This window comes from Camelina sativa, chromosome 6 (assembly GCF_030686135.1).
Source record: "Camelina sativa cultivar CO46 ecotype springtype chromosome 6, ASM3068613v1".
Taxonomy (NCBI): Eukaryota; Viridiplantae; Streptophyta; class Magnoliopsida; order Brassicales; family Brassicaceae; genus Camelina; species Camelina sativa.
In genome coordinates this window covers 5,394,968-5,407,032 of record NC_141885.1, presented here as the reverse complement: position 1 = coordinate 5,407,032, position 12,065 = coordinate 5,394,968, and the positions used below count along the sequence as shown (strand labels likewise).

Sequence of the window (12,065 nt, the reverse complement as noted above, 5' to 3'; positions counted from 1 at the left end):
AGCTTTGTTAGGATTTTTTAATTTCTGTTTTGCATTTTTTCTACTTTTGATTCTGTATTATATATATATATATGCTTCTTTTCAATATATCGATTACATTCGTTTCCAACATTTTTGTTATGCAATTCGTATTTGTTTCTGAGTTTATGTCGATTGCCATGAGATCTGAGTAGTATACTAAAATTTCTAAGAGTGGAATAGGCTATCAGGTGTTCTTAAATATTTTAGGATATTTTAGATTGACTGTTTATGAAATTTTCCCTTCTAGAGTAGTGATCTTAATGTTATTTTGAACCGAGCGGTTGGGATTAGGTTTTAGATATTTCCACACCAAAAGGTGCTCGATAAAAAGCCTGAATTAACTAATGAAATAGATTTACTCACTTAGCCTAAGAGATTAGATGTGTAAGGAATTTATTGAGATGAATGAACTGATTCTTATTGCCTTATTGATTATGTTTCTCCAATGAGAGTTGGGTAAGAGAGTAATTAAGCCAGAGTAGCTTCTACCAAAAGATTGGATTAGTTATATCTTTCATGTTCATTTTCTAGGGAATAGCTTGTTTGAGGCTTGTAAAACATTCTAAGTTGATTAAAGATACCAATGAACCAGTTACCCCCTCATTAGGAGCTTTCGTATCTTGAGTGTGTACAGTTTATCTATAACTTGATCCCATACCCAATCTGATACTCGATCACTTACATCGTGTAGGACTTCGAGTTGTTCTTGATTTATGTTCTTTTTAGCTTAGTGCCCGATCATCTACTCGATCTGGTACATTATTGCTTGTATTGTGTACCCTGGTCGTGTAGTTATTTGTTTTTATATTCTTATTCCTATTCATCTTTAAGTTGTTAGTTAAAACCTCTATTATTGCTTGACTTGACTTGCTTGTTTTTTATTGCATCTTATCTGGTAACATAATCAAGATTCGGATTGATAATCTTTTGTAATGTAATTGCATAAGGGAATTGATACCTTGGTGTAAAAACTTACTATTATTATGCTCACGAACATCTAACAATGTTAAAAGAAGTGACATTTTGAGTGAAATGTTCTTTTTTTTTAAATTAAAAAAAAAAAAGAAGGAAAGTGAAACATAAAGAAATTTATGAACTTTAAAAAAAATGTGTCCCCCACCGGTTTATACTCTGGGTGTGCCACTAAATTGTTGAATGCAACATACAAATCATTACACTTCGGCATTATTCATGAAACTCTTTTTTCTTTCACGTCAGACCGTCAATAGTTATTTAATTATTGAATCCTTGGAGGAACATATACAGAATAATTCCTAAACATTATAACTGGTAGTACTAGTACTGAAATACGTTTGAGTAAAACCCAAACGGTCAGTTATATTAATATACATACTTAAATAACTAATTGAAACTTCTATATTGAGACTATTGCACCTTTAATTAGTCGGAGTTTGAGCATTCTGTTTCAGCAATTGTTTGCGATCTGGATTTTTAAGAAGTTTTTTTTTTTTTTTAAAGCATAAGAATGTAGACATAATATGTATAACAAAACTTTGTTAAAAAATAATGTATAATAAAATTTCGTAGAGCGACCATGAAATTATTTAGTTGTTTCTTGGTAAATGCGGGAAATATCGGAATCAAGGCAAGTATTTAATCTAATTAAGCAAGTTCTTATTTCTGAAAATGTTTTACATAATCATCTATCGCAAACTCATATATTATAGAAACAAAATTGCATCGTGGAATCGATGTTTGTGGAAACTGTTTATCATACTTGTATATGTTGCAGTTGCAGTTGCAGGTAATCCATCATATCATTCTATGGTTATGTCAAATATTAATTAGTAACGAAGATTAGAACAAATGAAAAAGAATGAGTACAATAACCAAATATATACGTGAATATAATTAAAACAATACTTAGCTAAAACTACGTATAAGTTCTAATAAAACTAATTAACAAAGTAACAAAAGTCAGCGTTTACACATTTTAGCTAGGCGATCAGGAAAAAAACGTCACCACATACGTAAAAATCCTGTATAATGACCTCAGGAAGGTATCATTTGCCAACATAATGAGAGCTTAATGTATTAAATTATACTGTGTCATTTGTTAATTATTTGATGATAACATTATATAGAGGAGGATAATTATAATTGCTAATATATCACAATCCACACATAGAAACATGTTTGAAAATTTATCAGAACTAGATGATTGATATTATTGAGAATTTGTTAGAAATACCTTTTTGAGATACATTTTTCAAAAATACCCATTTTCTGAACATTTTCATTTTTACAATTTTTTACACAATTACAATATGTTAAATTAATTTTTAGATTTTTTTTTTTAAGATTTGGGTTCCCTATTTTACATTTAGGATATAGTTTTGAGGGGTTAGGGTTTAGTATTTGGAGTGTAGGGCTTAGAATTTAATTTTTTTATACATTGAAAAGGGGTATTTTTGAAAACGAACCACATAAAAGGATATTTTTGAAAATGCCCCTTGATTATTAGTGACATGTTCAAGAATATTATTATAAACTATTAATCTGGAAGTATATATACAATACTAACTTTATAAAAAAAAAATTATTGGTGTAAACTAACTTTATAAATTGTTAATTTTAAAATTGTTGTACCTAAACATACTAAGCTGATCGTGTTAAAAGTAGCAACTACTACCATGAGTATGATAAGACTACGGCCTGCATCACTGCTCTGGCTCTGAGCCTAATTAAGTAGATCGAAAAGTTAACATCTAGTGTTGATTTGCTTCTGAAAGGTCAACGATGGACTAATTAATTAATAATTATTGTGATGAGTTGGTGAAATATCAAAAATGCATCAAAATAGGTTTTAACCATATTCAACCAGAACTACATGAAATGAATTAATCTATCATACAAAAGTACTAGCGTCAAACCCTAACGATCGATCTTGTTTATCATATCGAAGCAATCGCGCGCCCAAAGATGACAATTTTAACCCAAACCATTTGTCCCAGGATCTTTTCTCAACTTTATAACAAAAAAGATGGTTTATGGGACTATGATACGGGTTTTCAACCGTGATTTCCATTCCATGCTCAACCAATATTGCGTGTGCACCTCAAGCCCCTAAACTCCAGCTTATGGTATAAGCCATCCTTAAGATCCAGTAGAAGGGTACCAATAACATTAGCACTAACATAGATATCATGTATACTTGAATGGAAATTAAAATTTAAAACACTTATTAGCTTCACGTCAGACTTCATAAGAAACTAATAATCTAGTGGGGACTCAACACATGAAGGGAATGAGTGGGTAATAAGAAGGAATATATCGCATGCGATCACCCTTAAAAGTGGGAAAAGAGGTGGAAATAGTCATACAAAATTTTCAGAATATCGTTAAGGTGATAAAGAATGAGCCAAAAACGCATGCGAGGAGCATTGAAACTGAATGTGCCCATGCATATATGTTAACTGACGAGAATGAACTTGAGATAGCTAAAATTTAAGGTAGTTAGTTGGTTATATATATAACACTTATTGTTTTAAAAAAAATATATTTGCTTCTGTCAACAATATGTAATATTTTGATTTGAACTACAGTCGAAGATTAGTTATTTATTTTATATTTGTTCGTCAGTCGAATATTAGTTATAACCCTTTTGTTTTTAATCAATTTAATACATTAGTAGGATAAGTATGGTATATAAAAACAAACCCAACAAAAAGACAGTTTGATACATCACCACCCAACAAATATAATAATTTAATTCATTGCTATTGAATGTAGCAATAAATCTACTGGAGGAAACCAAATACTGTATATATAAGCGCAAAAAAAAAAACAATTTTAACGTAGTTATAACAAAAACAATAATTACAGTATATGTATATTTAGATTAATCTTAATCCTAAATAATTAATTACCCTACTTTCTGAGATACCGAATCTTTTCTGAGGAAAAAAGTCCGTCTTATCACTTGGTTTACTGGTAAAACAAGACTTCAGATGAGGGTTATGTCCAAATCTGGGACAAAACGACATATAAATAGATAAATGATGTCAAAATACTATAGTAATAAATGAATATACAGAGTTCTGTTAAAAAAGGCTGCATGCAATGCACATGACCAGCATAGGGAATTGCTCGCAGGTTTAAATGTTGAAAGAAGACGAATTCAATTCCATGCATGTGCGTATTAGATATGTTAATAATAACTATTGTAGTAACCAGTAAGAATTATACCGACTTCACTTAATTGTGATACTTATTAGATTAGATAACCAAGTAGTAGTGGTCTCTAATTATAAAATCAACCCTATAATTTATAAGTTAAGGTTAGAGATCAAATCCTTTTAAACATTAAATTTATTGAATCACTATACTTATCTAATCAAAATTTATTAAATCAAATACAAAAGAAGATCACATGGCAGTTTGTAAAGTTAATTAATGTTTTAAAAGTTTTCAGAAGTAAAATACATACATGAGTTACCAAACAAAAATAAGTTTACGAATCCCAAAAGAGCGGATGATCCACTAAAAATGATGATTCGCGCATTACACTAATACTCAATTATGGGATAAAATGTATTTTTTTTGCAAAAAAAAAAAAAAGAAATATCTCACTTATTAAATTTGATTTTAAATTTAGTCACTAACATGATTATAATATTCATCAAGTCTACCGATCATATATTGACTCGTATAAAATATTAACTTTTCCACAAAGAAATAAGAATGATATATATATATATATACTAATTTACATGTATCTAAAATATTTAACTTTTTCTAACGTAAAACTATTAGAGATATTAGAGAGATTTCTTTAAATACCACTAAAAATGTTTTTTCCAAAAATACCATATTTTAGTTTTTTTCCAAAATACCACAAAAGTTTTTTTTCCCAAAATTACCACAAACATAAAAAAATAATTTTGAAGGATGTAGAATTTTTTTCTTAGGTTTGAGTTCACAAATTTAGTTTTAGGGTATAGTTTTTAGGGGTAGGGTTTAGTATTTAGAATTTAGGAATTAGTTTTTAGTATTAGAACTTTAGTTTAATTATGTGGTATTTTTGGAAAAAGGTATATTTTAGTGGTAATTTTGGGAAAAAAAACTAAATTGTGGTTTTTTTAGAATAAAAACCTATTTTAGTAGTATTTATGACAATTGCCCATTAACTACTTTTGTCTCTTATATATGCTAATTTTACTTTTTTTATGACTTACTTTTATTTTGACATATATTTTAAAAAAATCTTTTGTATGGATATTAACTAATAATAATCAATAATGAAGTTCAAAATAAAAATATAATTTAGTATAGTATAGTATAATATACATGATTCATAGATTGTTCTATTAATAAAATTATACATAGAAATTTAAGAAAATATAGCAAAAAAACTTTGAAACTCTTATATAATGAAACTAAAAGAGTATTAAAATGATATATGAGAAGTCATGTTCAATATTAAAATGTTACAAGATAAAATCTAAAAACATGTATATTACTACTTAATTATCCTCAAAAAAAAAAAAAAAAATTTACCCGCATTATATCTAGTTAACTAATAATTATGAATAATGAAGTTCAAAATAATAATATAATTTATTTATCATTAATTTAATTAGATAAAATTTGCATTTATCATTTTAGTATATTTTCTCAAAAAAGTTATATGTTTGATTAATTTATAACTGACCAAAACATGTAACATTATTAAGCAGCCGAAGTTCCGAGAAGCCAACTGGATTTTCTCTCTCTCGGTTTCTATAAATAGCCGCTGGCTACAACATTCGATGGACGAGAAATGTGAACTAAAACATCACATAACAAAGAAGCAAAAGGAAAAAAAAAAATGTTTCCACTTATATAATATTAATTACTGCACGAAAAGAGAACCTCTCCAAGAAACAGAGAGAGAGAAACAAACTCTTGTCGTTTCGTTAAGGTCAAGGTGTCGTTTCGTTCTCTCTTTCTCTCTCTTTTGGTACTAAAGACATATATGGGTAAAGAAGAAGAGAAAGAGTGTGGGAAGAATAAGATGAAGGGTTTGGGAAGCGTTAGATCGATATTCATGCACGCCGACCGTGTAGATTGGGTGCTGATGGGGTTAGGGTTCATCGGAGCCATCGGTGATGGTTTCACAACCCCACTTGTTCTTCTCATCACAAGCAAGCTCATGAACAACCTTGGCGGTTCATCTTTTAACACTGAAACCTTCATGCAAAGCATCTCCAAGGTACTATTTATTTTAGTTTTTTATATATATATCTTAATTATGATCACAAATTGTTCAAGTTACTTGGATGATTTATTTTCCAGAATCCGTTGACATATTGTCAGAAAAACAACAAAATTACAAACATATAAATAAGTTGATTGACTCCTCATAGTCATTTTTTTTATTAGAATTTAATCCATATATGACACATGCACTTTTATATATACTCATGAGGATGAGGCAAGTGGAAAAAGGACTTATGATGTATATTGTTTTTCTGTAATCAACAGAACGCTGTAGCTTTGCTTTATGTAGCTTGTGGATCTTGGGTTGTGTGTTTCCTTGGTAAGCCTTTCTAATAATGTTACCTTTCCTTTTCTAATTAGTTGACTAACACCAATTTAAAATTAACGATTTTTTAAAATTAATTAATTCGTGGATGGGATGAACTTTTTTTTTAATATTTTTTTTTTGAAAAAAACAGAAGGATATTGTTGGACAAGAACAGGGGAGAGACAAACAGCAAGAATGAGAGAAAGGTACTTAAGAGCGGTGTTACGACAAGATGTGGGTTACTTTGATCTTCATGTCACAAGCACATCTGATGTTATCACTAGTGTCTCTAGTGACAGTTTCCTCATCCAAGACGTCCTTAGTGAAAAGGTCGCTTATCATGATCATGATTTATCTTTCATAATCCTTATCATGATTTTCTTGTGTTCCTAAACCGGGTTTTGATTTGGTGTAGTTACCAAATTTTTTGATGAGCGCATCAATGTTCGTTGGAAGCTACATAGTCGGCTTTGTCTTGCTATGGAAACTCGCCATAGTTGGCTTACCATTCATTGTCCTCTTAGTGATTCCTGGCCTTATGTATGGACGGGCCCTCATAAGCATTTCCACGAAGATACGTGAAGAGTATAATGAGGCTGGTTTTGTAGCTGAGCAGGCCATCTCTTCGGTACGAACCGTCTATGCGTTTTCAGGAGAGAGGAAGACCATATCCAAGTTCTCAACCGCGCTTCAAGGGTCGGTGAAGCTAGGGATTAAACAAGGACTAGCTAAGGGGATCACCATTGGAAGTAATGGAATCACTTTCGCCATGTGGGGGTTCATGTCTTGGTACGGAAGCCGGATGGTCATGTACCATGGTGCTGAGGGTGGTACCGTCTTTGCAGTTGCTGCTGCTATTGCTATCGGTGGCGTGTAAGTATCTCTATCTAAAAGATGACCCGTGCGAAAAAAAATAAATACTATATTTACAGTGTGATATATGCAAAACGGTTGCAACAATTAAAATATATATAAAAAATTCTATGAGAAGTTCAACAAGTAAATATTATTAGTATCATATACAAAATGTTACAGAAATACTTTTTCACAAAAATTTTCAATCAATATATATATTTTGGTTCATTAATAATTTAATAAATATGTATTTATGGTAGTAGGAAAAAAATGAAAAGATGGATATTTCTATTATTAAGTTATATATATTTTTTCCATATGCACTTTTGGATGTTATGGTAATTTAGTTTAACTTAACATGTCTATATATGAGTAGTGAGTGTTTTAGTGGGGTTTTTTCTTTTCTTGTAGGGTTAGGTAAAAACAAAATACATTAGTTGTTTCTTGTAACAAAAGAAAGATAAATACTCTTTAATATATCACACCCGTATCATGATCTTGATTGGTAATTTTGGTATATTTGTTATTGCTTCAGATCACTTGGTGGTGGTTTGTCTAATCTCAAGTACTTCTTTGAGGCGTCTTCAGCTGGGGAGCGAATCATGCAAGTGATAAACAGAGTTCCCAAGATTGATTCCAACAACCCTGATGGCCACAAGTTGGAGAACATTAGAGGAGAAGTCGAGTTCAAGAACGTAAAGTTTGTGTATCCATCGAGACTTGAAACATCGATATTTGAGGATTTTTGTCTGAGAGTTCCTTCAGGCAAAACCGTGGCTTTGGTTGGAGGAAGCGGTTCGGGGAAATCAACCGTGATTTCGCTTTTGCAAAGGTTTTATGATCCTCTTGCTGGAGAGATTCTAATAGATGGTGTATCCATTGATAAGCTACAGGTGAAGTGGTTGAGGTCACAAATGGGTTTAGTTAGCCAAGAGCCAGCACTTTTCGCCACAACGATAAAGGAGAACATATTGTTTGGTAAAGAAGATGCATCCATGGATGATGTTATGGAAGCTGCCAAAGCCTCTAATGCTCATAATTTCATTTCTCAGCTACCTCATGGCTACGAAACTCAGGTTAGATCCCAGTTCTGAAAGACTTATCGATCACATAATTTTTTTTAGCGGAGGTTTGAGTTAGTTTTTGTGTAAACAAATAGGTTGGGGAAAGAGGAGTGCAAATGTCAGGAGGACAAAAGCAGAGGATTGCAATCGCTCGCGCAATAATCAAATCGCCTATAATTCTTCTTCTAGACGAAGCAACAAGCGCATTGGACTCTGAATCCGAAAGAGTAGTTCAAGAAGCCTTAGAAAACGCCTCGATTGGTCGTACAACTATTCTTATCGCTCACCGTCTCTCTACCATCCGCAATGCTGATGTTATCTCGGTGGTTCAGAACGGTCAGGTTGTGGAGACTGGATCACATGATGAGCTAATGGAAAACGTAGATGGTCAATACGCTTCATTAGTCCGCTTACAACAGATCGAAAAGCAAGACTCAGATATAAACATCAACGTCAATGTACAAATGGGTCCAATCCCGGATCCTAACAAAGATTTGAGAAGTAGTTCTAGAGTCTCCACTCTTAGCCGTTCAAGCTCTGCTAACTCGTTTACAGGTCCAAGCATTGTGAAGAATCTTTCCGAAGATACCAAGCCGAAATTACCGTCGTTTAAGAGACTATTGGCAATGAATTTACCGGAATGGAAACAAGCGTTGTATGGTTGCATAAGTGCAACTTTGTTTGGAGCCATACAGCCAGCGTACGCGTATTCTTTGGGGTCGATGGTGTCTGTTTATTTTCTTACCAGCCACGACGAGATCAAGGAGAAAACAAGGATCTACGCATTATCTTTTGTCGGCCTAGCCGTTCTTTCATTCTTGATCAATGTCAGCCAACACTACAACTTCGCATACATGGGTGAATATTTAACCAAACGTATCCGAGAACGTATGCTCTCTAAGGTGTTAACGTTTGAGGTCGGGTGGTTCGATAAAGATGAGAACTCAAGCGGCGCTATTTGCTCTAGACTCGCAAAAGATGCTAATGTGGTACGTAAGTACATAAATCTTCTTAACGAACAATGTTATAGCGTTTCTTGATCTTTTTTTTTTCTTTGTTGTAGGTGAGATCGTTGGTAGGTGATCGGATGGCATTAGTGGTACAAACCGTATCGGCTGTAACCATAGCTTTCACAATGGGTTTGGTCATAGCTTGGAGGTTAGCACTAGTGATGATCGCGGTGCAACCAGTGATTATTGTTTGCTTTTATACTCGCCGTGTTCTACTCAAAAGCATGTCAAAAAAAGCAATCAAGGCTCAAGACGAAAGTAGCAAACTAGCCGCAGAGGCTGTTTCCAACGTCCGAACCATCACAGCGTTTTCTTCACAAGAACGTATCATGAAAATGCTCGAAAAGGCCCAAGAAAGTCCACGGAGAGAAAGCATCCGCCAGTCGTGGTTCGCAGGGTTCGGGCTTGCGATGTCGCAGAGCCTCACGTCGTGTACTTGGGCTTTGGATTTCTGGTACGGTGGTAGATTGATACAAGATGGGTACATCACGGCTAAAGCTTTGTTCGAAACGTTTATGATCTTGGTTAGTACTGGTCGTGTCATTGCTGATGCTGGAAGTATGACCACAGATCTAGCCAAAGGTTCAGACGCTGTCGGGTCTGTATTCGCTGTTTTGGATCGTTACACATCTATTGATCCAGAGGATCAAGATGGATATAAGCCAGTAAGACTAACAGGTCGAGTTGAGTTTCTCAACGTGGATTTCTCTTACCCGACTAGACCGGATGTGACTATATTCAAGAACTTCTCCATTGAGATAGACGAGGGGAAGTCCACAGCGATCGTTGGTCCAAGCGCGTCAGGTAAATCAACTATTATCGGCTTGATCGAACGGTTCTATGACCCGTTAAAGGGTATTGTGAAAATCGATGGTCGTGATATAAGGTCGTATCATCTAAGATCACTTCGTCAACACATAGCTTTGGTTAGCCAAGAACCAACATTGTTCGCTGGGACTATCCGAGAGAACATCATATACGGAAGAGCATGTGACAAGATCGACGAGTCCGAGGTTATCGAGGCGGCGAAAGCAGCGAACGCTCACGACTTCATCACATCGTTAATAGATGGATACGACACTTACTGTGGAGACAGAGGAGTACAATTATCAGGTGGTCAAAAACAGAGGATTGCAATCGCTAGAGCAGTTCTAAAGAACCCATCAGTGTTGCTCCTAGACGAAGCAACAAGCGCTTTAGACAGCCAGTCAGAGCGGGTGGTGCAAGATGCGCTCGAGCGCGTGATGGTTGGGAGGACGAGTGTAGTGATCGCACATAGACTGAGCACAATTCAGAACTGTGATGCAATCGCAGTTATGGACAAAGGGAAACTTGTGGAACGTGGGACTCACTCTTCCTTGTTGTCGAAAGGTCCTACAGGTGTTTACTTCTCATTGGTCAGTCTTCAGACAACTTCTTGTTAACTAAAAAAATGTTGTTTCATTTCTAATGAAATTGACCACAACATTTTATTGTTTTTAAGCAAATAAATTGTCCAAAAAGTCATGTGTTTGAAGCAGGATACGATTTCAACACTAGAGCAAAGGAATGTTAAAAAAAATAATAATAAATAAAGTAAACGTTTACACAATTTTAGTCTCAAAGTTTTAAGATAAAGCTCTTCTTATCTTGCCAAAAAAAGAAAAAGCTCTTCTTATCTACAAGTTTTAATATATGAGGTTTACACATCTTCAACAATTCGAATCATGATGTGAAATCATTGGAACATGGCATAAATCCACTTTAATTTTACTCCCAAGTTTAACTTTTATTCAAGTGATGGGCTGCTCTAAGATATGGGTAACTTTCATGAATAATATGAAATTTGATATGGTTATCAAAAGAAAATGGTAATGAGCCGGTTTTGGGCCAAATTGGTAAAATTTATAATATTGAGAACATTTCTTTAAAGGCCACGACTTGAGAACTATTAAGGTCCGTTTTATATTTCACGGGATATATGAGTACTGGACACTACTAGTTGTTAAACATTTTATAATTTTTTTGAGAATTATTTATATTTCTAATGAAAAAAAAGTACAGATATGAGACGATGAAAAGACCAAATCTTCCTACTAGAAAATATTCATAATATTTCTTGTGATAAAAATAGGCAATTTTGCAAAACATAAATTAACATTGGTATTATTAATAGATATAATATATAAAGTAAATAACAAATAAAAGTTATTATACAGAGATAATTTATAATCAAAAATTTCACCAGCTTTGACATTATTGAAAGCAACTCGTACCAAAACGATTCTTTTTTGTTAAGTTGCTTCTAAAATGAGAAGTCGCTAGAACTGGTATAATGTTAGGAACTTTTGTAATCAGGTAGACATGATTCCAAAGTGAGATATACACTCATTACAAAGAATAATGAAATTGCCAGCCCACAGCCGCACATACAGCTGTATTCAAACATTACACTGTATTTTTGTTTCTTGTTTTCGAATGTAACTTTATTGAACAATTGGTAGAAAATATGAACTTTTTTGAAAGAAAAATAAAATCAATTTCCTAAGAAAGCAGTTTTGCATGATTAAACATAAAACCGATAACGACTCTTCTGAAATATCTTCT

At 33.3% G+C, this 12,065-nt stretch overlaps 1 protein-coding gene across 1 annotated transcript; it reads left to right on the top strand.

Moving 5' to 3' along the window:
* Positions 1–5,793: 5,793 nt before the first annotated feature.
* On the top strand, positions 5,794–11,070 carry LOC104790475 (ABC transporter B family member 15). Its single transcript, XM_010516234.2, has 7 exons — positions 5,794–6,235; positions 6,508–6,562; positions 6,702–6,880; positions 6,966–7,423; positions 7,941–8,481; positions 8,565–9,458; positions 9,533–11,070. Exons 1-7 carry the CDS (start codon positions 5,999–6,001, stop codon positions 10,901–10,903), a joined length of 3,735 nt encoding a protein of 1,244 aa, XP_010514536.1. The 5' UTR covers positions 5,794–5,998; the 3' UTR covers positions 10,904–11,070.
* The last annotated feature ends 995 nt before the right edge of the window (positions 11,071–12,065 follow it).

Excerpts from the sequence above, each read along its gene's own strand:
- LOC104790475 (XM_010516234.2), top strand. The coding sequence starts at position 5,999 with ATGGGTAAAGAAGAAGAGAAAGAGTGTGGGAAGAATAAGATGAAGGGT. Across the intron at positions 6,563-6,701 it reads TTGGGTTGTGTGTTTCCTTG|AAGGATATTGTTGGACAAGA; the intron begins GTAAGCCTTTCT and ends TGAAAAAAACAG. Across the intron at positions 7,424-7,940 it reads GCTATTGCTATCGGTGGCGT|ATCACTTGGTGGTGGTTTGT; the intron begins GTAAGTATCTCT and ends TTATTGCTTCAG.